This window comes from Podarcis gaigeae (genome assembly GCF_964106915.1).
Source record: "Podarcis gaigeae genome assembly, chromosome: 16".
NCBI classification, from domain to species: Eukaryota; Metazoa; Chordata; class Lepidosauria; order Squamata; family Lacertidae; genus Podarcis; species Podarcis gaigeae.
Genome location: NC_139693.1, coordinates 12,829,534 through 12,855,710, shown reverse-complemented (window position 1 = coordinate 12,855,710; position 26,177 = coordinate 12,829,534). Strand labels below are relative to the sequence as shown.

Genomic DNA, 26,177 nt, shown 5'->3' with positions numbered 1-26,177 from the left:
CACAATCTCTTTAAAAGAGCTACTACAGCTGCTCCATCCTGGCCTTTTAATGGCTCAACAAATCATTTAATCCCCCAGCTCTTGCCAAGAGGCATCCATAGCCACGTGGAGAAAGGCAGGAATCAAGCAGGCCAATGAAAAAACTGGCTGACTTCCTTCCAATTTGTAGGAAAGCAGGACTGGATCTGACTGGCTGGCCAGTTAGTAAGGGGGCGGCAAGCAGGGGGGCGTTCAACCTAAATGCTCTTTATACAAGTGTTGTTGGGTGTTTTCTTGCAACTTCATTCAAGCAGTGCAGTTTCTAAAGACATTTTTATGTAGGTAGTTTGTGTTCAACACTTTAGAGATGTGTGCATATCTAATATAAGTTACAATGCTAACTTGTCTGTGTCAGAAGCTAAGTTTTACTGATTTGCAGTAGGGGTTTATTCCCAGGTAAATAGGGCTAGCATTGCAGCCTTCCTCTCATGACTCGGTTGGCTTGCTGAAATAGATATGATGGTTTTATGGTTTCTTGCTTAGTAATTACTTGCTTCTTATGGTTTCTTACAATTATTATACAGTATAGTATATTGTTAAAGTTGTACATGTTTTTGGCTGATTTCCCCCAGGCTGTTTCCCCCCTCCAGTATTGTATGCTGCTTTGGGAAAATATTGAAAGATGATAAATATATTTAAGTAAGTTGTTCATTTCTAAGGTGCCATGAAACTTTTGAGTGTCTTGTAATAGACCGACATAGCTACTCATCAAGAAACAAATCAGCCCCCCCACTCCCTGGTTGTTTTTTTTAGTTTTCAAAAACAGGATAGGGTGTTTTTTATGATGACATGTTACTTTCCTTCTGCTGTTCTGAATCTAATGATTGTTTAGAGCACGCTCTTTTATTTGGAAATTTTAAAGTTTGGCAAAAAAAAAAAAAAAGACGGTGCCCTGCAAGCTTTTTAGCAGCAGTTTCTTTTTCATTTAAAATGAGTTTCGACTTCCCGTCATACAGTGGTACCTCGGGTTAAGAACTTAATTCATTCTGGAGGTCCGTACTTAACCTGAAACTGTTCTTAACCTGAAGCACCACTTTAGCTAATGGGGCCTCCTACTGCTGCCGCACTGCCGGAGCATGATTTCTGTTCTCATCCTGAAGCAAAGTTCTTAACCTGAAGCACTATTTCTGGGTTAGCGGAGTCTGTAACCTGAAGCGTATGTAACCCGAGGTACCACTGTATTGGGATAAATTGGTAAAATGCATTGAAAGTGTGTTGCCTCTCATTGGCAGCAGGTGGCGCAGTTGTGTGGGTCTAAGTCATTCTCTGGTTAAAGAGACATTTAGCTTTGCTTGGCTATGATTCATTACATTTTATATTTTGCCTTCTGCCCAAGATGTAGCTCAAGACGGCGTATGTGGGGCTTCCAGTCTTCCATCCTGGTGGTATCAGGACAAAGATGAGCTTTGCATTAGCAAGCTTGCTAGACAGATCATGTGTTTTTAGGACCATATCCTGGGAATCTAGCCTCTTAGCAGCAGTATAGTATAGTGGGAAGATTGTGGTTGCACTCAGGTCCAGTTTGTGGGATTCCCACAGTCATCCGGTTGTCCATAATGAGAACAAGAGGCTGGAAAGATTTTTGCCTTGCAGGGGGTTGGACTAGATGACCCTTGGGGTCCCTTCCAACTCTACAGTTCTATGACTAGGTGGGCACGTGACTTGATCCAGCAGAGCTCTTCTTGAGGCAGAAATGTTCTTGAGTTTTTCATGTGAATTGAGGATGCCTTAGGAGCCTCCTCACAGGAAAACGAACTAGCTCTTATATAGCAAGATGGTAGCTCCACCGATGGTTCACTTTTTTGCTTGGTATAGTAAAGTTTTGTGAAAAGTTTCAGAAAGCCCAGCTTTCACTCCTTCCCATCTTTTGCAAGCAACAGGGAGCGGTGACAGACTCTTGGCACATAAATCAATACGATAAGTTACTCTCCTGCCGATGGCCGTAGTGTCATGGTTTGGCCAACTCCTGTTTCATTAGTTATATTGGTGTTCTTGGGTCCCCAAATGTTGGACTCCAAATACCATCTTCCCTAGCTATTTTTAGCCAGTCAGGGATGATGGGAGTTGTAGTCCAACAACATATTGGAATACAGGGTGCTATGTCACAGGCAAGTCCTATTTCCTTGGTCCAAGCAATGCTCTGTGTTGGCAACTTCCTTTTTTAAAAAATGACTTGCAAATAGTATTTCAGTTTCATGCTCCATTTACAGGGGAGGCAAGTGACTAAAACACGGCTGGACCACCTTTTTCAGCCTGAGGGTTAAATCTCACTTCTGGGTTGGTTGGTTTTTTGCTTCCTTCCACTGTGCTCCTTTTCCTCCCAGGGACACCATGTTGGAAGCCAACGCCACACCTGATGACACGGAGGCTTCCGTTCAAGAAATCCCAGAAGCTCCCAGAGCGGTCCAGACCCCTCTGAGGAGCCAGCAGGAGAAGAGGAGTATAGAAGAGAGGTTGGGATTGTACCACACCCTGCCCAAGAGACGCGAACGCATTGGCTTCTATAAGGGCAGGCCCATCTCGTCCAAAGTAGACTCCTTCCGACTGAAGAAGCCCTTGTAGGCCTGCCATGGCTGAGTCTTCCCCTTTGGTAAGTCTTCCCTTCTCCCAGCCTCCCAAGTATGGGTAAGGGCAAAGGGCTCAGGGACAGGACATCTGCTTTCCATGCAGAAGGTCCCAGGTGGCAAAAAAGAAAGAAGTCCAGTCGTGAGGGGTTCCTCCTGGATTGTTAGCAGACTCTGCATAAATAGCTGAGCTCTAAGTGGGAAGATCCCCTTCCTGGATCACTGCCTTGCCTTGGCGAAGGGGCTTGAATAACTCAGAGAAGCTATGAGCTATGCCGTGCAGGGCCACCCAAGATGGACAGGTCATAGTGGAGAGTTTTGACCAAACGTAATCCACCTGGAGCAGGAACCTGCAAGCCACTCCAGTATCCCTGCCAAGAAAACTCCATGGACAAAGACAACAGGCATATGAGTTCCTGGCGTGCTCTGGTCCATGGGGTCACGAAGAGTCAGACAGGACTAAACAACAACAACAACAAGTGGGAAGATACCGGTGAAACTAAAAGAGTTTGCTGGTTTGTGTGAGGCCTTATCTGCATTTCTTAGGAGGGAGGAGGCAGAGAGCAAACAAAGCTGGAGACACAGTGCCTGCAAATTACCTGCAAAGTACCTAACTAAAGTATGGGTTCAGCTGAGCTTACCCCTGAGAAGCTGTTAAGTGTCCACCTTTTGTTCACAGGTATACTGCCTTTTTGAAACACTTACCACAATGTTATTTCAATACCGGTAATCAAGGTATTCAACAGTACAGCCAAACCTCAGTTGTAATCCTTTCCGGAAGACTGTTCAACTTTTGAAACGTTCGACAACTGAGGCGCAGCTTCTGACTGGTTGGAAGAGCTTCTTGCACTCAAGCGGAAGCCGCATCAGACGTTTGGGTTCCAAGAAATGTTCGAAAACCGGAGCATTTACTTCCGGGTTTTTGGCGTTTGGGAGCCGAAACATACTATAACGGAGGCATTCGGGAACCGATGTTTGACTGTATGACGATTTATTGCACAGCCCTAGACATGGCCCCTTGGTTCAAAAAAGTTCCCCTGTTAGGCTGCTGGACTAGGATTTGGGAGACCAATATTCAAATCCCCATTCAACCTTGATGCTCACTGGAAAATGTTGGGACAACATCAGTCTCTCAGCCAAGCCTACCTCGTGGGGTTGTTGTGAGGGAAATATGGAGAGCAGACCACCTTTAGCTCCTTGCAGGAAAGGTGGGCTATCAATGGAGCAATTCAGTAAGTAAGTAAGTAAATAAACCTACTCCCATTCTCATCCGCTTTGGGTCCTGTTCCTCCCTTAGAAGCCAACTTTTGAGGGGAAATGAATGTGTCCTTTATCCTCAGCCTGCATCTCCCACATTGTAAGAGCCAAAGTATGTTTTGAACTGTTGGTGACATACTGTCAGACAACTGTGCGCTGTTGTTTTTCTAATATATAAGCCAAAAGAACAAACAGTTCTGGCTTTTAAATCTGTGTTGAACAGACTGCTGCAGAGCTAAATGAAAACAAGCCGGGGGGGGGACCCCTTCCTGTCCTCAGCAGTGTGGAATAAGAGGCGAAGCTGAGCTCACAACCCTTTCCCCCTCTGAAATGCCGGAGGTATGTTTTTACGTTCCCTGAGGTTGCGTATGTGCCGTACCTTTAAAGCACATTCTTTCCTTCAAAGAATTATAAGCGCTGTAGCTTACCCCTCGAAGAATGGGAACTGTAGTTTAAGGGTGCTGGGAATTGTAGCTTTGTGAGGGGTAAATGACAGTTCCCAGGATTATTAGAGTAGGAAGGAAGCCATGTGCTTTTAAATGTATGGTGTGGATGCGACCTGAAACAATTGTCAAATCAGTTCATTATATTTGTTATCATGACAGAACGCTTTGCAAGCCTTGAAAATTAGTTGATCACTGCGTGCTTACACACACACACACTACATGTGGCTTTGCTTCCCCACTTCTGGTCCAGCTGCGCCATTACCTGCCCCACTGTTAAGTTGTGGGTGAACATGTCAGACGACACAGCGATTCTTTAAACAGCTCTTCTTTATTCAGATGCCAGAACAGAACTAGGCTGAGGAGCTCAGTCAGCCTGCTTATATAGAGCTCCAGAACAATGCAACTGTTGCCATTTTCTAAAACTATCCAATCACTGAACGTCACTTTTCGATCCTTCATTTGCATACAAAACTATCCAATCACTGAACATCACTTTTCGATCCTTCATTTGCATAACTATCTACAGTATCCCCCTGCTGGCCCAGTACATAACACCCACAGGTGGGCGTAGCTTGGGCAAAATGGCCTTGTGGGACCCAAAGGGGAGGCTTAGTGGGCATACCCAAGGGCCTATGGCTGCTGATTCCCCACCCCTGCCTTAGCTAATCTGAAGCCATCTACAAGTTTCTATTGGAAATTTGTGCTTTTTAAGACTTTATTCTTTTATTTCTGGTCATCCATTCCCTTCAGATCTTATCATTTCTCAGATACCTTCGTACACTTCTTTTGCTGCTGTTAACAAGTACTTTGACTTTTCTGCATTTTAAATTGTTCAGCAATCATCGAGTAATTGCTGTATTGATCTTTGTCTGGAAATGTCAAGTTTCTCCAACTGTCCTTCTAAAGAATTTTCCTGCTACATAATTATCATCTGGTTTCACTTTTGCTGCTCTACTAAACTGGCAGGATCTTTAAAAATAAATAAATCTGCATGAGCTAATGCAGGTAAATCAGTATTTGACCTTAACGGCATTTAAATGCTGTATTCATATGTCTTATTTTAATTTGGCTTCTGTTTCCATCCAAGTGTTTCTTCAAAGTAATCATAAAACGACCAATTACTACATAGAGTGCCTGCGGAAGGGTGTGTGTGTGTCAAGCTTTTACCTTTTACAATCTGAATAAATGTTTACTAATTACAGGTAACCCTGCATTAATCTCATCTGACCTCCTGGTTAATATGGGAAACAACATTCCGTTGGGCTTCGAGATAGCTGTGAACGAGCAGATTAATGAGTGCTAATGACGGTGCCGATCTGTTACAAAACCAATTAACGCAGATTGGAACGTTGTTAAAATCCATTTTTTAAAAATAAAATAAAATAAATGAGCTTCCTTATCTGTCTTGTGGAATACATATGGGGCTTTGTACCTTTTTTGCAAAATGGCAGATAATGAGAAGATGTGTAAGTTATCTCCCACAAAACTGGATTTTTTTGTGTGTCAAATTATGGAAAGGGGTGAGAGGTTGGGATGAATTGTAATTGACTTGGCTATTCTTTATGAAGTAGCATCACTAAATCAAAAGGCCAAGCTGCGAATGATTAATACTGAAACAAGCAACTGGGAAGATCATGACTGGATAGAGCACGGTGCTGAAACTGCCGAGGCTGCAGGTTCAATTCCCGTATGGGGATTTATTATTTATTATTATTATTATGGGACAGCTGCATAGTCCTGCATTGCAGGGGGTTGGACTAGATGATCCTCAGGATCCCTTCCAACTCTACAAATATATGAATCTATGACAGCTATGTGCTGTGACCCGTAGGTCAGCTAGGAAGCTGCACATGTCTTTTATTTGGATGTATTGTTTTAAAACTGGGAGTTTCCATAACCATACTTATGAGCACCTCCTCCTTTTCTACAATCTATTTCCTACTGTGAAAGCAACAGCCTCCCCCGCCCTCCATGGCATTTGCCTCAGCAGCAGCTGTTCACAGGTACATTTCACTTGTACATGGAAGTTCCATTTAGATGCCATGGGTCATAAATATACCTTTCTCCACAAATTTGGCTGCCTCTAGACTGTCGGCATTGTGTAGAAGGAATTCAAGCAGATATTGAGAAAGTTAGGTTTGTGTAATTAAAGCACTTAAGTCGCCTTAGCTCGACAATCCCGCTTAAAAAGAAGGAAAGAAATGGATGTTTTGTGGTTAGGAAAGTGACAGTGAAATGTACTAGAAAGTGTAGGAAGAATAAATGATTAATGAGAAGATGTCTGACCACCGTGCAAGCAAATAAGGACAGATGCAGGAAGAATACTTGTTACCCTTTATTCTTCCCACAGAGAAATTGGAGCAAATGCTCAATAAAGACTGGATATAATCTAACGTCTGCATAAGCTTTGTGCAAACATATCAGGATGAACGCTTGCTAAACAGGTCAACTGGAGGTGCCCTTTTGTTAACCTGCTGCTTTTTACAGGCATTGAAATGGTCATGTGGCATCCTGCAGTGGTAAATTCCATGCTAAGTGAACCTTCTTAGAAGGAACCTGAAATGCTATGAGAGAAATAAGATTAACTAAAACAAGAGAGGAAGACTAGTCCTACTACAGTTTCGCCTTCGCGAAAGGGTCACTGTGAGGCATATGCCTTTGATCTCAATGTGCAGTTTTGTTTTTTTAAAGATCTGCAGTGTTTTCTTTCTGCTAAACTATTTTTTCCTCCTCCTTTCTTACAGTTCTGTTACCAGGATTCTGGTGTATCCATGAAGCAAACATCTCTTTGGATAAATTAAGAGCCGCAACAACCTGCCGTATGAAATTCCATACACATTCACAAGCACCAATATGAACTGCGTTTTGCTCTTGTCTCTAGCAAGGTTGCTCCGGTCTCTTCCTCCTCCTTGCCCTCTGCATTCGTCTTCTTTTTGCAAACCTTGAAGCTTTCAATGCTAAAGAATGTTCGTAAGGCAAACACTTCCATGTCAGAAGGATTAAGTTGGGGCACTGAATATGTATATAACTTCTGCTGTACAAAATGATTCTCCTCTGTTTCTCATTAGGTTTCACCGTTATTTCATTATTATCATTTTGTAATAAAAAGATTTGATACCTCTGCAGGCTTTTAGGTACACTTAAGATGAAAAGCTTTCTATTTCTTTGCTGCGTTGAGAGAAATGAGTGCTACCTTCTATCTTCATACACCAGTATTTGCTGAATTATCAGGATAGTATATGATGAATCAAATCGCAAAATAAAAACAGGAGTAAATGTATACTAAAATTGGTACTAACATATAACACATTGAAAGTGAGGGTGTGAAAAGGCAACAGGTACAAGGACCCATTTCACCCTGATAAAACATGGCCAGGCATTGGCAGAATGAGAATCACATTATAAGTGATGATGAGAGTAAAAGAATAATTTTGGGGGAGTGGGGGAAAAGAAAAACCTTGGGAAACAATGTAACTCAAACATCAAATAATATTTTTGCATGCTTCCTTGTGACAGAGATTTATGGCGGTGGGAGACAGCTGGCCCATATGAAGCGGGGTGGTGAACCTCAGAGCTGTGGGCCAAATGTGGCCCTCCAGGCCTCTCTAGCAGGCCCTCAGAACTCTCCCTAGGCCACACCCATCACTAGCCCTGCTTTGCACTCTCCTTGAATATTTTTGCCTGCTGGAATGTGTCATTGAGTTCTGATCATGTCTCTTGCTTCCCTGGTTAGAGGACAGAATGTGCGTGTAAAAAGTACCCTGCTTTCACAATGCTAAAATTTACACTTGCTGCTTCACTCACTTTTGCTTCTGACCCTAATCACCACTGCAATGTGGCCTCATAAAGTTGTCCCAAAGGGAATATGGTCCTTGGGCTGAAAAAGTTTCCGCAACCCTATTACAAAAGTATGAAGTTTTATCTTAACTAAATTATATGCAGAGAAGACTCATTGAAACAAGCAGGCCTAAGGTAGGGCCACACCTGGGACAGCTCAGTTGGTAGAACCAGTCATAGAATAATAGAATTGTAGAGTTGGAAGGGAACCTGAGGATCATCTAGTCTGCCCTCCTGAAATGCAGGAATATGCAACTGTACCCATATGGGGATGGAACCTGCAACCTTGGCTTATCAGCACCACACTATCCATAAGACTCACCTCCAGGTCATGGGTTTGAGGTCCCCGCCCCCTTGGCCAAGATTCCTGCATTGCAGAGGGTTGGACTAGATGGACCTCGTGGTCCCTTCCAACTCTACAGTTCTATTATTCCAGGCGGTTTTGACTGGAAAGTAGCCATGCCCATTATTCCCAAATAAGTCTACTCCTAGCAGGGCAAACATTACTACAACCCGTTATTTCCTACCCCACCTTTTAAACTAATCGATAGACACAGCTGTGCATTTTGATTTGTCGTTTTTTAAAAAAGGAAGAGAAACAGCGATGCTTTGTGAACTCATTTTGCGATCCATCCACACGTGAAGGAGGAGGAGTGGCGGCACACTGGTGACGTCATAGCCGGGCGCACGTGCTGCGGATTGTTGTGATGACGTCACAGCAACAGCGTGATTTTTATTTTTTTTAAAAAAAAGATTTCCTAGCTGGGGAAGAAGAAGATAAGGTGGGTGGATTTGAGAGAAGGCGGAGCTTCCCAATTAGCGTGTGTCCATGGATGTGAGGAGCGAGTAGCGGTTGCTAGGAAAGAGAGGGCGCGCGAGAGAGAAGTGCTTCCGGTGTCCCCCGAAAGCAACCCGGAAGCGCTTCTCTGCGGGGTTGCAAGCGCGAAGATGGCGGCGGAGGAGCCTCAGCAGCAGCCGGAGCCCCTCGGCGGGGACACGGACGGTAATGGCGGGCGGGGTGGGGGAGCCTCCCTCGGGGTCGCCGGCGGCGGGACGGCGAGTGCGCAGGCGCGGCCTCCTTTCCCTCTGTGGCAGCGTCGCTTCCCGCCTCTGAGGGAGAAGCTCTTTCATTCCAGCAGCAGCGCCTCCTTCCCTCCCTCCTTCCCTGCCTGGCCCAGAGCAGAAACGTGCTTGGCCGCCCCCTCCGCGCTCTCCTCCCGAGGAGGCCTCGCGGTCTCTTGGGCAACGGCGCCCGCGCGCTGCCGCCGCCGAGTGGACCCCGTCCTTCCGCCTCCGGTCGCCATGGCAACGGCGCCCCCTCCGTCCTCTCTGGCCCCGCCTCTTCTCTCTCTCCCCCCCTCCCCCCACCTCTGAGCAGGACGGGGGAGACACATCGTCCAAGGCCAGGCTCCTCACTCCCACATGGGCTTCCATAGAAACGCTCCTCTGGCCCTCAGGGAAAAAAACACCTGGAGGGAAAGGGAGCATTTTTGCACTTAAGGGCTTTATTATTATCCTCTCCCCACGCAGAATTCCTCAATCCTTAAATGTTCGGAATTGTAAAGTCGGAAGGGGCCACGAGGGTCATCCTGTCCAACCCCCAGCAATTAAAGAATATTTTGCCCAAAGTGGGGCTCGAACCCACGACCCTGAGATTAAAGGTCTCATGCTCTGCCGAATGAGCTGCTCAAGCCCATCTCCGCTCTTGCCTAAAAACAATTATTACTATATATATATTTTTAATGTATTTTGACTGTCAGACCAACACGGCTACCTACCTGAATCTAAAACAATTATTCCTGTTAGTGTGCTGTCAACGTACCTGTTGGAATGAATCAAAATTGATAAAAGGGTTGGACTTCTGTGCACACTTCCCTAATGGTCACAACCACCCACACCCACCCACCCTGCTGAAGGTAAAAGGTAAAGGTAAAGATACCCCTGCCCGTACGGGCCAGTCTTGACAGACTCTGGGGTTGTGCGCCCATCTCACTCAAGAGGCCAGGGGCCAGCGCTGTCCGGAGACACTTCCGGGTCACGTGGCCAGCGTGACAAAGCTGCATCTGGCGAGCCAGAGCCGCACACGGAAACGCCGTTTACCTTCCCGCTGGTAAGCGGTCCCTATTTATCTACTTGCACCCGGAGGTGCTTTCGAACTGCTAGGTTGGCAGGCGCTGGGACTGAGCAGCGGGAGCGCACCCCGCCGCAGGGATTCGAACTGCCGACCTTTCGATCGGAAAGTCCTAGGCGCTGAGGCTTTAACCCACAGCGCCACCTGCGTCCCCCTGCTGAAGGTAGCGGAGGTTAATTTTGAGGAAGCAAGTGTAAGTTCATGCTGCAAGGAATGGCTGTAACTCAATGGTAGAGCATCTGCTGCATTGCATGCAGAAATCCCAGGTCCAACTCCCAGTCTCTCCAGGTGGGGCTGGGAGAGATTCCTGCCTGAAACCTGCCTGTCATTGTGGACAATACTGAGCTAGATTGACCAAAGGGTCGACTCAGTATAAGGGACCTTTGTATGTTCCAAGGATTGCTTGGGTCAATTAGGGCTGAGAAACCCATGACTCTTCAGGTGTTGTTGCACTCACAACTCCTCAGGGCTAGCCAGCATTACAGATGAGTAGGGAATGAGGTGAGTTGTTGTCCAGGGACTTATGGAGGGCCACAGCCCTCCTACCCCTTAGCATACACATTGAGACCGCAATCCTAAAGACACTGACCTGGGACTGCTTTCTTAGTAAACATGTGCAAGCATTGAGTTCTAAAACTAATTGAAGAAGCAGGGACTTCCTTTGATGTTTGCTAGAGTGACCGATTACAGAGGAGCAACCATGTCAATTTTAGCAACACCAGCATAGTACATCAATGATTAACTAGATTTATTGTGGCAGATGCCACAGCAGAAGGCCAATTTATTAAACACATGAAATTCTATCCTCAGTTGGCCGATGGGTATACATGATGAATGAATGGGCAAAAATGGTAATCTGGGATCAAAAGGCAACAAGAAGCACGCGGCATTGCCTGTAATATTCTGTTCAAAGCTAAAGATGTGTATGTGAGGACCATTCATAACCGTAGGAGCTGCGTGATAATTAACATTTCTTGCTTTGCCTATTTAGGACAGGTAGTAAGAGAATCCTGATTTTGGCTGAGTCCAAAAAGAATAGGATCAAACTTACTGACAAGAGCCTAGTGACACCTTAAAGATGAATGTATTTATTGTTGGAGAAGTGTTCATAAACTTGAGCCCACTTGAGGCACCCAGTGAAGTGCTTCAAAAATTTATGCCACAGTAAACCTGCTCATCTTTAAGTCACCACACAGGACACTTCCTCTCCCTCATTCTAACATTTACACACTTTAAAAAATACTGCAACCCCTTAAAATTGAAGAAACATAACAACTTGCGTAGTTCATCAGATGCTGATTGAGAATTCCAGCTGTTGACATAGTAAGTAATCATATCTGAAAGTTCCTGCTCTTTTAATAAAATCATTCTAAACAGTAAAGCTGCAACTGGACCTTAATAATAATAATAATAATAATAATAATAATAATAATGGAGACTAACACCAAAAGCCTTACATTATCTATGTGTGCATGGTGCAATACATTTTTTTTTTTTGGTCAACAGAATACAGGTCTACATTCCCAATATGTTTACAATCTGTCAGTGGGGAAGGAGAAAGGAATGTAGTCTGGAATGAAATAGGAGCAATGCAGTTATATGTTCTTAAGCGGGATCAGAATTGGGAACGAATATTATGGCATTAAACCAAAGGTTTAATAGAAATTCTGAGTTTTGAGAGGAGATAGGATGGGAGATCTAATATATGTTCAGGAAGGGAGTAATCAGCATATGAGGTAGCAAAGGAAAATGGGCAGAGATGTGTTTTAACAGAGATCTTTCCGGATGGTAGAATTCACTTTTGGTCCAATAGTATTGCAGTTTCTCTCTTCCCATCTCCACTGATCTTTCAACAGCAGCTTAACACAGGCAGAAATGTAGGGGTAGAATTTCACACATACACCCAGCCACACGTGTTAGCTCCTTTCCAGGAGAAGAACTGCCTTCTTTAGCACCAGCTAGGGCAGGGGTGCCCAAACTTTTTTCAAAGAGGGACAGATTTGATGGAGTGTACATGCATGAGAGCCAACCAAAGTTGTTGAGTTGGATTAGGCCCCAAAATGAACTTTGGACATGCCTAAGATAGGGTAAAACAAAAGGTAACAAACATTCCACATCTCCATAAGATGTACCTCCCCACTTTCCTGCCTCACTTGTGCTTGCTGCCTTCCTCCTCCATGCACACACACCATGAAAATGCCCACCCCAAACATTCATTCATTTGATCTCCCACTTCACACTCCTCCATGGATCTTGCATGTCCAAACTTTAGGGATTAAACCCACAACTGCCCCTTTTCTGAAATAAGACAGGGGTGAGGGGACTTGTGGCTTTCCGGGTGGTGTCAACCCCTGTCAACATGGTTGATGGTCAGGGATGAAGGGAGCTGGAGTTCTGACAACATCTGGCGGCTTAGCCAGTCCTGCTTTGAACTCTCCTTCTGCCTTTCTCCCAAAATGATCCAGGGGACAGCTCCAGTTAAGAGCCCCAAACAAAGCTGATCCCCTTATGCCCATATACATACTTTGTTCCTCTTCTAAACATCCTTCCTCTCCACAAACTTCTCCTTTGCTATTTTAAAGAAACAATTACTCCTTTTGACACTGGGTTGGAAATATCCCTTTCCCTGTTGAGAAACTGCCCCATTGGCGACACTTTGAGATTTCTGTATACTTTTACTCGGTGTGTACAATCCATCTGCACCAAAGCACTCTTAACATGCACATCTATTGTCTCTTAGGCAGTGCTGCCCAGTTTGCATACGTGCAGTATGAAAATAATAATATTTGTGCATTGTCATGTTGGGGAACCGGTAAGGGATGCAGAGGGATAGGATCTCTGCCTAATGAACAGTCTGTGCCAAGTCAGCTTCCCTTTGGAATCCAGGCCTCATCTGCCATGGTGAGAGAATCCACATTCTCAAAAAAAAAAACCAACCACGGACCCTTGTCTGTGTTTGAGAGCATCTATTGCTCAGGTGGGGAACCTGATGTGAACATAGGAAGCTGCCATTGGTTTAACCAGCTCCGTATTGTTTACGCTGACTGGCAGTGGTTCTAGTGGGTGTTGTTCTGGAGATGTTTCCAGCCCTACCTGGAGATGCTAGGGATTGTGCCTCAGAGCCTCAATCACTGAGCTACAGTTTCCCAAATGTTGGGCTGAAATGTAGTTCTTGGCCGCTGGAGAGCTGGAGTCCAACAAGAAGAGCAGGGCCACAGGTTCTCCAGAAGGTGCCTGCATTCAGACTCCACTCCCTCCAGGTGCCTGAGAACCCCATTTTGGTTGATGTGATAATCCCTCCCAGAATGAGACACTCTTGCCCTGGAATGAACTTTGCTTTATTATTGCTCATCTGCTTTGACAGTTTCTTCTGACAGTTCCGCCTTTCTGACAGCATGTCCCCCTTTAAAATGGAATCTTGATTGAGTTCATCTTAATATATGTTGTGTAAGAAGTTCCTGAATTCGCAGTTGGTTCAGGGCCAGGTTGCCAACATGTTAAGTAGCCCTGGACATGGGCTTTTAAGTAGACTCACACAAAGAAAATTAAGCATCTTGAGCTTTCTCCACTGCTTTACTCCATCCCAAGAAAAGCTCAGTCTCTGCGTCAAAGGCACCTGAGAAGGGCCAATAAAGTTGGCAACTCTAGGCAGGGAAGGGGTGAACATGCCCGTGGTGTGGGCTGTTGTGTTCTTTTACCCTTCATCTTGTACCTTGCTGATTGTAAATCAGAGCATGAACTTTGCTTGCTATAGCTGCCTGCCTGTGTTGGCAACCGGAAGAGCCCCTGATCCCCAAATTCATTCCTGTTGGGGCTTGCAAGCTCCTACTTAATAACGGGATACTAATTCCAGACCCTGAAAATAGCTGCTCTCTTGAATCACACTTGCCCCTTCGGAGTTGCGTGTCAACCATTTGACCCAGATTGCACGGTAATATACATTGTGTCCCCCCCTTTCTTAAACAAGTCCTGCACGTAGCTCCTGCCCTTTGAGGATTCATTAACTCATCTTTTGCCAAGAAAATCTGGCCTGAGTGTTGGCTGATCCAGTTTTGGAAGGAAGTCTGAAGTAAATTGAGTCCAATTCCACTACCTTTCTGTGGCCTGGGAGGGAAGAGGTTCGGGGGGGGGGGGAGGGGAGTAGGCAGGGATGTGAAGCCTGCAAAACCAACTGCATGAGAAAGAGTTGCAGTTGTGAGTCTCAGCCTCACTGCGGTAGCATCCTAGCAGGCTGGGAGCTGGGACACCTCTCTGGATGATGTATGATATGGAACTGGCCCAGATCAGGTTTCCTGATTTTTCTGCAGCGTTGGCAGCTGCTGTGAGCAATTGATGCTGCTGGAGGAAGCAGCTGAGAACCTGCACTGCCTGTCTTACAAAGCAGATAAAAACTTCCGCACAGCAGGCTGCGGTGTTACTATTTTCCTCTTTTCTTTTCTTTTCTTTTTTGTGTAGTGGTGTGGAGCTGCTTGGGTTTCTGCAGCAACTGGGCTTCTCTCTCTCTCTCTCTCTCTCTCTCTGCCTTTTCAAATGGATACCCCGCTGGAGCCTGGCTGTAAAAGGGAGGCAGCGGCAGCGTCTGTTGTTGCAAAAACATGGTACCCAATGCAGCTTGTCATGCTAATAAGGCGGGGATGGGCCACTTGCTCAGCCCTGGGGGCTCTGTGTCGGAAGCGTGGTTGCGGGCACAAGAGCTGCGGTGAAGGTGCGATGGCATTGCATGTCCTTGAACATAAACCGGCATAGCTTCGTTTGCGAGGGTGTCTTCTTTTTTCCGTTTTGTATTTGATGAGGCTAAGCTTTAGATTTGGCGGTTTAAAGCTGTGTGCTTCCTGCAGTTCTGAAACACTGCCCTGCAGAGGTTTTAAAGTGTGATGAGATGTTGCAATCAGGACCATAAAGTACCCTGTATTGTACAAGAAGAGATGTGCTGAATGATAAGAATTAATTAATTGACCCTTGTCTGCTCTAGAGATGTCAGAATCAATTGCAGCTGAAAATTGTAACAGGCTTAGCTCTTTCTCTAATTGCTGTCTTGCTTCTGATCCTTTGACTTTGTTGTCATTATTGTATTTTCAAGCCCTGAGGACTAGGAACTTAGGCATCGTTTTTGTCTTGAGCCATACTGTGAAAAAGCAAATTTTACATTTTGTGTGTGTGTGCCAAAAGATCATTGTTAATGCTGTCAAGACTGCACTGGTGCAAAGGGACCTTTCTCAACTTCATTATTATCTTCTCTCTCTTTTTTCCCGCCCGCAGGAGTGAATTGCTTGGCCTATGATGAAGCCATAATGGCACAGCAGGATCGAATTCAGCAGGAGGTGAGCCCTTGTGAACATAAGAGGTTGGCCTGTGTGGTCCTGCCTGCTTTGTGTTCAGCTGCATGAGCAGCAAGCAACCACAAAAAAATTGTACCCGTTCATTCAGATTCACAGCCCATCCCGTCTTATAGATTCCAACTGTGTACAGATATGCTGGACTTAACAATGTACTCCTTCCGTTGTCACATCCTAGAATCTCTCCGGAAAGCTTGGTAGCAGCCTGATGTGACTAACCCCATGATTCCCAAGTAATCTCAACATGTGTGAAACTAAGGGCTGGTTCACAAATGCACCTACATTCCTCCTTGATTTCTCCGTGCTTGATAACTGGAGCTGGCTCTGCGGTGCTGGCTCCCTTAAAGCTCTGCGTTAAGCAGAGTGAAACTCTGGGATTCACTCCCCATAAGAAGAAGCGATGGCCACCAATTTGGATTATTTTAAAAGAGGACTAGGCAGGTTCATGGAGGATAAGGCTATAATGGCGGCTAATCCTGATGGCTTGATCCTGCAGCCAGGCTCTTACGACCCATTGCATTCTTTTCTGTGGTGTTGCGCCTGGGATGGCCGCTTCACACATTCCAGTCAGGGCAAGCTAGTTCAGTGTTTCCCAACCTTGTGCCTCCAGCTGTTTTTGGACTACAATTCCCATCATCCCTTGCCACTGGTCTTGCTAGTCAGGGATGATGGGAGTTGTAGTTCAAAAACAGCTGGAGGCACAAGGTTGGGAAACACTGAGCTAGTTGATTTTCATTGAATTGTAAAGTTGGAATTCATCTAGTCCAGCCCCCTGCAATGCTGGACCATGCAGCTGTCCTTTATGGGGGATCGAACCTGCAACCTGGGCATCATCAGCACCATGCTATGCAGGCGCAATTTTCAAATAGCTAAGGCAGGTTTGGGGACCCTTTGGCCCTCTAGATACTGCTGAGCTATAACCCCCACCACCCCTGTTGCTAAGCTACGCTTGTGGGCCTGATGAGAGTTGTAGCTCAGGTCCAAAAATTCCCCAGACCTGTCCTAAGGGGAAGTTCTTGTTTTTAAATTGGTGGGGGGTGGGGGAGGCCAGTGGTGAGCAGGGCTGGAGGCGAAGAGGTGGGCGATGCCAAAGGCAGAGGTGAACGGAGCAGTGGATGTGACTCTTGAGTAGAAGGACCTTCTAGTCATGGAGAAGGCAATGGTCTCTCTTTGCTTGTGAACATCAAAGCAAGCAAGAACCATTCTCACAGTTCAAGGATGCTGCATTGGCGGAGGGCTTGGGTGAGGGCGGTGTGGCCCCCTCACAGTCTTGAGGGCCAGATAGGGAGGTCCTGGGCCCCTGCTTTAAATGGAAGTTTCCAGCTTCCTGATTAATGTATTTTGCAAAGAGGCTGTAGAAATAAGGGTTGATGATGCGAGTGAGCTGTGCTGAAGCAAGCTATCAGCTAGCTTTGCAGAGCCTCTTTTATTAGCAAAAATCAACAGTTGGAAAGCAGTTGTGAAACCACTCTGAACTTTAACATATTTCCAGCAAAGCACATTTCCAGCCTTAGCAATACACGTGTCAACAGGTGCTCCCCCCAAAAGCTCCCCTGATACTTGATAACGTCTGCTTTACTCGTCATGCTCCAGCCAAGTGATATGTCTAAGCAAGCAGTTTGCGAAAGGACAAAAGGTCAAGGGGAAAACCCTATCTTCCAGCCAAGAAGGCAAAAGGTCAGAGAAAGCAAGTGTAACACTCCCAGACATGCTGTGGCATATCTTTGTGCGAGGTTTGCCTTCGCTATACGGAGCGTTACCCCTACATCGGCATGGACAGAATTGGGTTGTTGCAACAACAGAACTGTGTCTACTTGCAATAAAAGCAAGCCTTTATACCCCCGGGACCGTAATTCAGAACATCTGGTTATGAAGCCCCACGTAGCCCCTGCAGCTCAAGAGGGAAATTTTGCTTACTGTTGGAACTTCTAAACAATCCTCCATTTCTATGCTGAATGCTGAGAGCGGGGCTCCCCTCTTCTGGGCTTGGTTTCTACTTGGAGTACAGAGGAGAGCCAGTTCACTCCATCCTCCTCTGCCAGCCCACTCACTCGCCTGCATACCACTCCTGATCGCCCGTGGCAACCAAGCTGGTGCTTTAAATAAAAGGCTGGTCCTTTTTAAGCTGCCCACCTCCCCCATATGAAAATATGTGTTTCTGTGCTCTCCTTTCTGTTCTGCACCTCTCACGTGCCAACCTGCTTCTCTGCAGATAGCCGTCCAGAATCCTCTCGTCTCAGAAAGGATGGAGTTGTCTGTCCTGTACAAGGAATACGCTGATGATGACCACGTCTACCAGCAGAAGATCAAGGTAACAAGGACCACAACCATTCCAGCGCATGGGCTGTGGAGGGCAGCTGAAATGGAGGAATGGGGTGGAGCCCTTCCTCCATGAGGAAAGGGGAACAGCCGTCGCTCAGGGACAGAGCACTGCTTTGCATGCAGGCAATTCCAGGTTCAATCCCCAGTGGCCTCTCCAGGTAGGGCTGGGGGAGATTCCCTGCCTGAAGCCCTGGGGAGCTGCTGCCAGTCAGTGTAGACAATGCTGAGCTAGATGTACCAGTGGTGTGACTTGGTACAAGGCAGCTTCCTGCGTCATTGGGGTTCAAGAGGGGAAAGTACCCTGAGGTCTGCTTTTAGAAGACAGGACATTTATTCTGTTTCTGTCTCTAGGCCACCAAGTCAGTCGGATGCTAACCCACCTCCTCCATTCTCCCTGCACAGGATCTGCTGCAGAAGTATGCATTCATCCGGAAGACGAGGCCAGACGGCAACTGTTTCTATCGGGCATTTGGCTTCTCCCATCTTGAGGCACTCTTGGAGGATGGCAAGGAGCTCCAACGGTAGGACGTGCGGCGGGGTGTGTGTGTGAGGTGTGTCTCTGGGATTTGTTGTTGTTGTTTAGTCGTTTAGTCATGTCCAACTCTTCGTGACCCCATGGACCAGAGCACGCCAGGCACTCCTGTCTTCCACGGCCTCCCGCAGTTTAGTCAAACTCATGCTGGTAGCTTCGAGAACACTGTCCAACCATCTTGTCCTCTGTCGTCCCCTTCTCCTTGTGCCCTCCATCTTTCCCAACATCAGGGTCTTTTCCAGGGAGTCTTCTCTTCTCATGAGGTGGCCAAAGTATTGGAGTCTCAGCTTCAGGATCTGTCCTTCCAGTGAGCACTCAGGGCTGATTTCCTTCAGAATGGAGAGGTTTGATCTTCTTGCAGTTTCCATGGGACTCTCAAGAGTCTCCTCCAGCACCATAATTCAAAAGCATCAATTCATCGGCGATCAGCCTTCTTTATGGTCCAGCTCTCACTTCCATACATCACTACTGGGAAAACCATAGCTTTAACTATACGGACCTTTGTTGGCAAGGTGATGTCTCTGCTTTGTCTCTGGGATGCTCCTACTTATTTATCGCCTTCCACACATCTCAGTCTTTGTCCATGGAGTTTTCTTGGCAGGGATACTGGAGTGGCTTGCCGGTTCCTCCTCCAGGTGGATCACGTTTGGTCAAAACTCTCCACTATGACCTGTTCATCTTGGGTGCCCTGCTCGGCATAGTTCATAGCTTCTCTGAGTTCTTCAAGCCCCTTCGCCACGGCAAGGCAGTGATCCATGAAGGGGCAACACAAGAGACGACTCTACACATGGACATCACCAGATGGGCAGCATCGAAATCAGATTGATTATATTCTCTGCAGCCAAAGATGGAGAAGCTCTATACAGTCAGCAAAAACAAGACCTGGAGCTGACTGTGGCTCAGATCATCAGCTTCTTATAGCAAAATTCAAGCTTAAACTGAAGAAAGTAGGAAAGACCACTGGGCCGGTAAGATACAATCTAAGTCAAATCCCTTATGAATACACAGTGGAAGTGAGGAACAGGTTTAAGGATTTAGATTTGGTGGACAGAATGCCTGAAGAACTATGGATGGAGGCTCGTAACATTATACAGGAGGCAGCAACGAAAACCATCCCAATGAAAAGGAAATGCAAGAAAGCAAAGTGGCTGTCCAATGAGGCCTTACAAATAGTGGGGGAGAGAAGGCAAGCAAAATGCGAGGGAGATGGTGAAAGATACAGGAAATTGAATGCAGATTTCCAAAGAATAGCAAGGAGAGACAAGAAGACCTTCTTAAACGAGCAATGCAAAGAAATAGAGGAAAGCAATAGAATGGGAAGAACCAGAGATCTGTTCAAGAAAATTGGAGATATGAAAGGAACATTTCGTACAAAGATTTCCACAATAAAGGACAAAAGTGGAAAGGACCTAACAGAAGCAGAAGACATCAAGAAGAGGTGGCAAGAATACACAGAGGAATTATACCAGAAAGAAATGGATGTCTCGTATACCCCAGGTAGTGTGGTTGCTGACCTTGAGCCAGACATCCTGGAAAGTGAAGTCAAATGGGCCTTAGAAAGCACTGCAAATAACAAGGCCAGTGGAAGTGATGGCATTCCAGCTGAACTATTTAAAATTTTAAAAGATGATGCTGTTAAGGTGCTACACTCAATATGCCAGCAAGTTTGGAAAACTCAGCAGTGGCCAGAGGATTGGAGAAGATCAGTCTACATCCCAATCCCAAAGAAGGGCAGTGCCAAAGAATGCTCCAACTACCGCACAATTGCACTCATTTCACACGCTAGCAAGGTTATGCTTAAAATTCTACAAGGAAGGCTCAAGCAGTATGTGGACCGAGAACTCCCAGAAGTGCAAGCTGGATTTAGAAGAGGCAGAGGAACCAGAGACCAAATTGCAAACATGCGCTGGATTATGGAGAAAGCTAGAGAGTTCCAGAAAGACATCTACTTCTGCTTCATTGACTATGCAAAAGCTTTTGACTGTGTCGACCACGGCAAACTATGGCAAGTTCTTAAAGAAATGGGAGTGCCAGATCACCTCATCTGTCTCCTGAGAAATCTCTATGTGGGACAAGAAGCTACAGTTAGAACTGGATATGGAACAACTGATTGGTTCAAAATTGGGAAAGGAGTACGACAAGGCTGTATTTTGTCTCCCTGCTTATTTAACTTATATGCAGAATTCATCATGCGAAAGGCTGGGCTGGATGAATCCCTAGCCGGAATTAAGATTGCCGGAAGAAATATCAACAACCTCAGATATGCAGATGACACAACCTTGATGGCAGAAAGTGAGGAGGAATTAAAGAACCTTTTAATGAGGGTGAAAGAGGAGAGCGCAAAATATGGCCTGAAGCTCAACATCAAAAAAACGAAGATCATGGCCACTGGTCCCATCACCTCCTGGCAAATAGAAGGGGAAGAAATGGAGGTAGTGAGAGATTTTACTTTCTTGGGCTCAATGATCACTGCAGATGGTGACAGCAGCCACGAAATTAAAAGACGCCTGCTTCTTGGGAGAAGGGCAATGACAGGCCTAGACAGCATCTTGAGAAGTAGAGACATCACCTTGCCAACAAAGGTTCGTATAGTTAAAGCTATGGTTTTCCCAGTAGTGATGTATGGAAGTGAGAGCTGGACCATAAAGAAGGCTGATCACCGAAGAATTGATGCTTTTGAATTATGGTGCTGGAGGAGACTCTTGAGAGTCCCATGGACTGCAAGAAGATCAAACCTCTCCATACTGAAGGAAATCAACCCTGAGTGCTCACTGGAAGGACAGATTGTGAAGCTGAGGCTCCAGTACTTTGGCCACCTCATGAGAAGAGAAGACTCCCTGGAGAAGACCCTGATGTTGGGAAAGATGGAGGGCACAAGGAGAAGGGGACGGCAGAGGACGAGATGGTTGGATAGTGTTTTCGAGGTTACCAGCATGAGTTTGAGCAAACTGCGGGAGGCAGTGGAGGACAGAGGTGCCTGGCGTTCTCTGGTCCATGGGGTCACGAAGAGTCGGACACGACTAAACGACTAAACAACAAACAACAACACATCTCAGTAAAAACAGCTAAACCTTAAAAGCAACGCAGGAAGTAAGATCAGATAAATATAAAAACATTACCAAGTAGACACCCACAACAGAGAGACATTCATCCAGCTGACGGAACAAAGATGTCTTCTGTTGTTTCCAGAGAGTGCATCTCCACAGGGATGCCGTTTCGCAGAACAGGGGCAGCCACACGGAAAGTCCTGCTCTGAGTTACTGCAGAGAGGGGGCTTCTGATCCTTCTGGAACTGGAAGGAGAAGCTTCTCTGCAGAACAAAGTGACCTACTGGCTACATCTTGGATAAGGGAGTCTCTTGGGATGCAGGGGGGTGGTCAGCGCTGTCAATGAAACTATACTTGGCAGTTCTCAGCCCATTACTGAACGCTGGGTCATTGGAATTTGCAGTGCAAAGATTCTTGCTTTACTAGAATTACTTATTCTGTACTTGTTTATTTTGCTGTGCACAGCTTCAAAGAGGTGGCTGCCAAAAGCAAGGAAGTGTTGGTTTCGCAGGGCTTCACGGAATTCACCATTGAGGACTTCCACAACACGGTAAGCCAGGGTGGGAAACCTCAGGCCAAATGCAGCCTTCCAGTCCTCTCTGCCTGGCCCTTGGGACTTTGCTCAGGCCACACTTCACACCCTTCTTGGAAGTTTTTGCCTTCTGTAATTTTTTTTGCCTTTCTGGAATATGTCCTTGAACTCAGATAATGGCCCTTAGTCTCCTGGGTAGAGAGGGGTTTGTGTGTAAAACCAGCCTACTGTACAAAAGCAATGCAGGCGACTCTTAGCTTACACAGGGGTTATGTTACGGGGAGTGCATAAAGGCAAAATCAAGTATAGTAAAACACACTGGGTGCAATGGCAGGTTCGATTGCCAAAGTTCCTTGCCCCCCCAACACCCACCCCCTTTTTGCTCCATTTTTTTTATTGATTGATTGATTGATTGATTGGTTGGTTGGTTGGTTGGTTGATAGATTGCTGAGCGCATAACGCTGAAAGCATAACTTGCCAGTTACCTTTATTCACATTCGTTGCTCTGTCCACTTTTGCCTCTGGCCCCGCCCACCACAGGTAGGAGTCCCATGGAAGATTGTTTAGAAAGGATTGCAGCTCTTGGGCTGGAAAATATCCCCGACGCCTGTGCTAAGGCCATGAAGGGGAGGGGTGGGGACAGGACACTTGAGCGATAGTTTGAGATTGGAAGAATTTGGGAATAAAGGCACTTCACTGTCTGTGTTTCAGTAGTCATAAACCTCAACCTTTCTTTGTTGGCATGGTGGTCTACTCCATTGTCCACTTCAGTTGTCCTCTTCTGCCTCTTTCCAAGTGCAAGTAGTATTGGTGCTTAAAACACCCGCGGGCCTCCCAAGTGCCCGTCCAGCCTCCCGGATCCCCTTTTTCTTTGGCAGCAGGCGGCTCCCAGGTGTCTGCTGTTTTATGCCGCTACAGTGGGGCATTCTGGGAAAATCAAAAGGATGGATGGCTCACAAGTGGCTGCCGTAAATCGCGGCTCCAGCATCACCACAGGGCCCCCTCCCCTGTTGGGGCAGCAAGCAGTACTTTGCCAGGGAGACCCTGGTGCCAGCCATACCTGCTAAGATACCAGGGGTGGGGAGACCGTCAGGCCCTCCAGATGTTGTTGAAGGGAAGATGGGCACCTGGACATCTGGAGGAACATAGGAAGCCCTTGGTTCTTCTAGCTCTGTGTTGTCTACACTGACTGACAGCAACTCTCCAGGTATTCAGACCAGGAGCCTTTCCCAGTCCTTCCTGGTGCTGCTAGAGCTTGAACCTGGGACCTTCTGTACATCTTGTGAAAATGTGTCTTTCTGCCCAGGCTTTCCCAGACCTATAAGATTACATGTGTTTGAGGCCTCTGAACTTGTTTTGCTTGCTATTGCGTGTTTTTGTATTGCTCTCTTAGTGGTTTTAGGCTTTTTGTTTTAATGATACGTTGTTTGTTTTAGATGGCGCACCGTTCAGAGAGTTTTGAAATATTAATAAATGAGTCTGATGTTGTGCCACCAAGTTAAAGCCCTTCCCCACTGTTTCCTCACCACTGGCTTACACAGCCAGCTGTGGGTGCTTTTCTTTGACCTTTTCTCTCTCTCTCTTTAATCCCTGTAGTTTATGGATCTGATTGAACAAGTGGAGAAGCAAACCACGGTTTCAGACCTGCTGGCCTCTTTCAACGACCAGAGCACCTCGGATTACCTTGTTGTGTACCTGCGGCTGCTCACGTCTGGGTACCTGCAACGCGAGAACAAGTTCTTTGAGCACTTCATCGAGGGAGGACGCAGCATAAAAGAGTTTTGCCAGCAGGTCAGGAGCGTGGAGGCAGGGGAAGGACATCTCTTACCAGGACGAGACAAATTTTTTTACACATACACATACACTTTCCATTCACTCTCCTGGCCCTCTTGAGGTGACCATTCTGCTTTGGCCATACAGACCTTTCCTGGCAGGATCTGCGAGTCTGCATAGCTGTAATTTCCCTATGAAGCTTTTAAACATTTCTGCTTTCTTTTTCTGGGAATCCTAGTTCTAGCACACATTGAAAAGGGGAGGAACATCTAGGTAGAGTCTGCTTAAAACTGGCCGTTGAGGGGGCCCAGTAGTGGCAGAATGCACAAGTCTTGTAATCAGGCTCTTTCCCTCATTCTGTTGTTCTCACCATTCATTCAGTTTATTACTTGCCCTTCACCCTGAGGGGTCCCAGGACAAAACTGCAGCCCCAGGAATAGGGTGGGCCCTACCATAATATGTATCTCAGGGGAAAGAGCATTAGCCCCTTTGCTCCCTGAAGGCCTGCCAACTCCCTCAGGTTAAATAATTAGAGAATGTTCTACAGTACCACAAGCATGGCAGGAATGAGCCCCCCCCCCAAGCAAAGATAGCTTATTTTAAGCAAGGGGTGGCAGCAGCTAACCCATGGGCTTCTGGGTATTCGAACACAGGAGCAGTTGGGGTGTTTAGTGCCGTGTGTATCCAGCCTTTGCTGAGGTGAGGATTCTGGTATCTGCATGCGTTCAGTGCAGTTCTCTATCTGGCCTGTGGCCTACAAGATGCAGCGTGGACAGTCCACCTGGGTGACATCACTGCATCGAGTACAGAGCTTAGCATCTAGTGTCTTGCTTGGCAACTTTGAAATCTCCTGGTTGCTTTTCTTGAGTATTAAAGTTAGGTTTCTAGGACTCATGATCACAGAATAGCTTGGGTGCATGGAATCTGAGAGGGGCTGGTCTGGGCAGGGCAACTCAGGTGGGGATTTCAGAGCCTTGCAAGGCGCCTTAATCTTTCTCAAGTGGGTACTGTCAAGGGGCGTAAACAGCTCTGTGTGCCTTTCCTCTCTTTTCCAGGAGGTGGAGCCCATGTGCAAGGAAAGCGACCACATCCACATCATTGCGCTGGCCCAGGCCCTCAACGTCTCCATTCAGGTGGAATACATGGACCGGGGTGAGGGCGGCACCACCAACCCCCACATCTTCCCTGAGGGCTCGGAGCCCAAAGTGTATCTACTGTACAGACCGGGACACTACGACATCCTGTATAAATAGAGGAGAGGCAGGGGGAGGCAGTCTGGCCGGTGCACCAAGCCCCCCCCCTTCTTCCTCTCTGCCTCGCATTGTCTTTCTCGCCCGTGTTTCCCTGCCCATCCGCCGGGCAGCATCGTCTGTGGTTGTAAATGGTGATCGCTCTTGCTGCCATCTCGCTCACTTGGTTTGTTATTATTATATTTTTCCTCTTTTTTGTTGTTACACTCACACTCTTCTGTGTTTTATTAAAGGGGATGCCGGTGAAACAATCTACCTTGCCTGTAGCTTCTCTCTAGGGCTTTTATGGGGTGGAACCAGTGCTTTTTTTCTAAAATAATATTTAGGGGTACTCTCATTTTGACTCAAGAAAATCACCATTTTATAGTTCAAATCGGGGGAAATAAATACAGTAAATGGACAAAAGTACAAAGATTCACAAAATGTGTAGGCGTATGCGTACCTCTGCGTCACCCAGAAAAAAAGCACTGGGTGCAACCTTTCTCTTCCTCCTCTTTTCTGTCCTCATGGAGTGAGCAATGATTGATTTGCTTTGGTACAAACCCCCACCCCTAAAAAGCGAGTGAGCAAGTGATGGTTTTTCGAAAGTATCATTGTGAGGGTTCAGTGTGTGCCAGTGCAGATTCTGGTTGCCAGCATGTTGAATCACTTAAGTGGAGAGATTCTACTCCTCAAGGCTGCAATTTTTTTTTTAAAAAAAGAAATAAGTAGACAGCATCTGGTAAAGTCCGGGAAAGCAGGGGGGGGGGGGTAGAGATTTCAGATGTTCAGGGACCAGAAGTTTAGTGTATTCACAGTGACCTGTCTTCCACCTATCTTTCTGTAACCTTGCATATTTTCCTGCCCCACAAACCTGTCACCAGACTCCTTGCCACTTTTTTTTCTTATTTTTGTTTTTTTAAAGAAGTTTAGTAAATCACCAGTTTTTCTATCAGCAGAGAATTTGGCTTCCCTCGGAATGCAATCATCCACTGTGTGTGGTTTTTTTTTAAAGTGGAGAGTGAGGTTCGTTGGTAGAGCTGAGCCAAGAGAAGGGTTTTTCCTGGGAGACATGGAATTGGAACCTGGCTAAGCATGTGACCCAGAATGGTGGCTGTGCCACTGTTGCTAT

The 26,177-nt window shown here is 46.4% G+C and overlaps 1 protein-coding gene and 1 long non-coding RNA gene across 2 annotated transcripts; both read left to right on the top strand.

The window, feature by feature from the left end:
- Positions 1 to 233: 233 nt before the first annotated feature.
- Positions 234 to 7,375, top strand: LOC310833109. Its single transcript, XR_014558565.1, has 3 exons — positions 234 to 317; positions 2,364 to 2,629; positions 7,051 to 7,375. It is a non-coding gene; the product is annotated as an uncharacterized lncRNA (long non-coding RNA).
- A 1,616-nt stretch (positions 7,376 to 8,991) lies between these two features.
- On the top strand, positions 8,992 to 25,317 carry OTUB1 (OTU deubiquitinase, ubiquitin aldehyde binding 1). Its single transcript, XM_083716261.1, has 7 exons — positions 8,992 to 9,146; positions 15,534 to 15,595; positions 17,823 to 17,921; positions 18,335 to 18,453; positions 21,977 to 22,061; positions 23,640 to 23,834; positions 24,872 to 25,317. Exons 1-7 carry the CDS (start codon positions 9,092 to 9,094, stop codon positions 25,067 to 25,069), a joined length of 813 nt encoding a protein of 270 aa, XP_083572387.1. The 5' UTR covers positions 8,992 to 9,091; the 3' UTR covers positions 25,070 to 25,317.
- Positions 25,318 to 26,177: the final 860 nt, after the last annotated feature.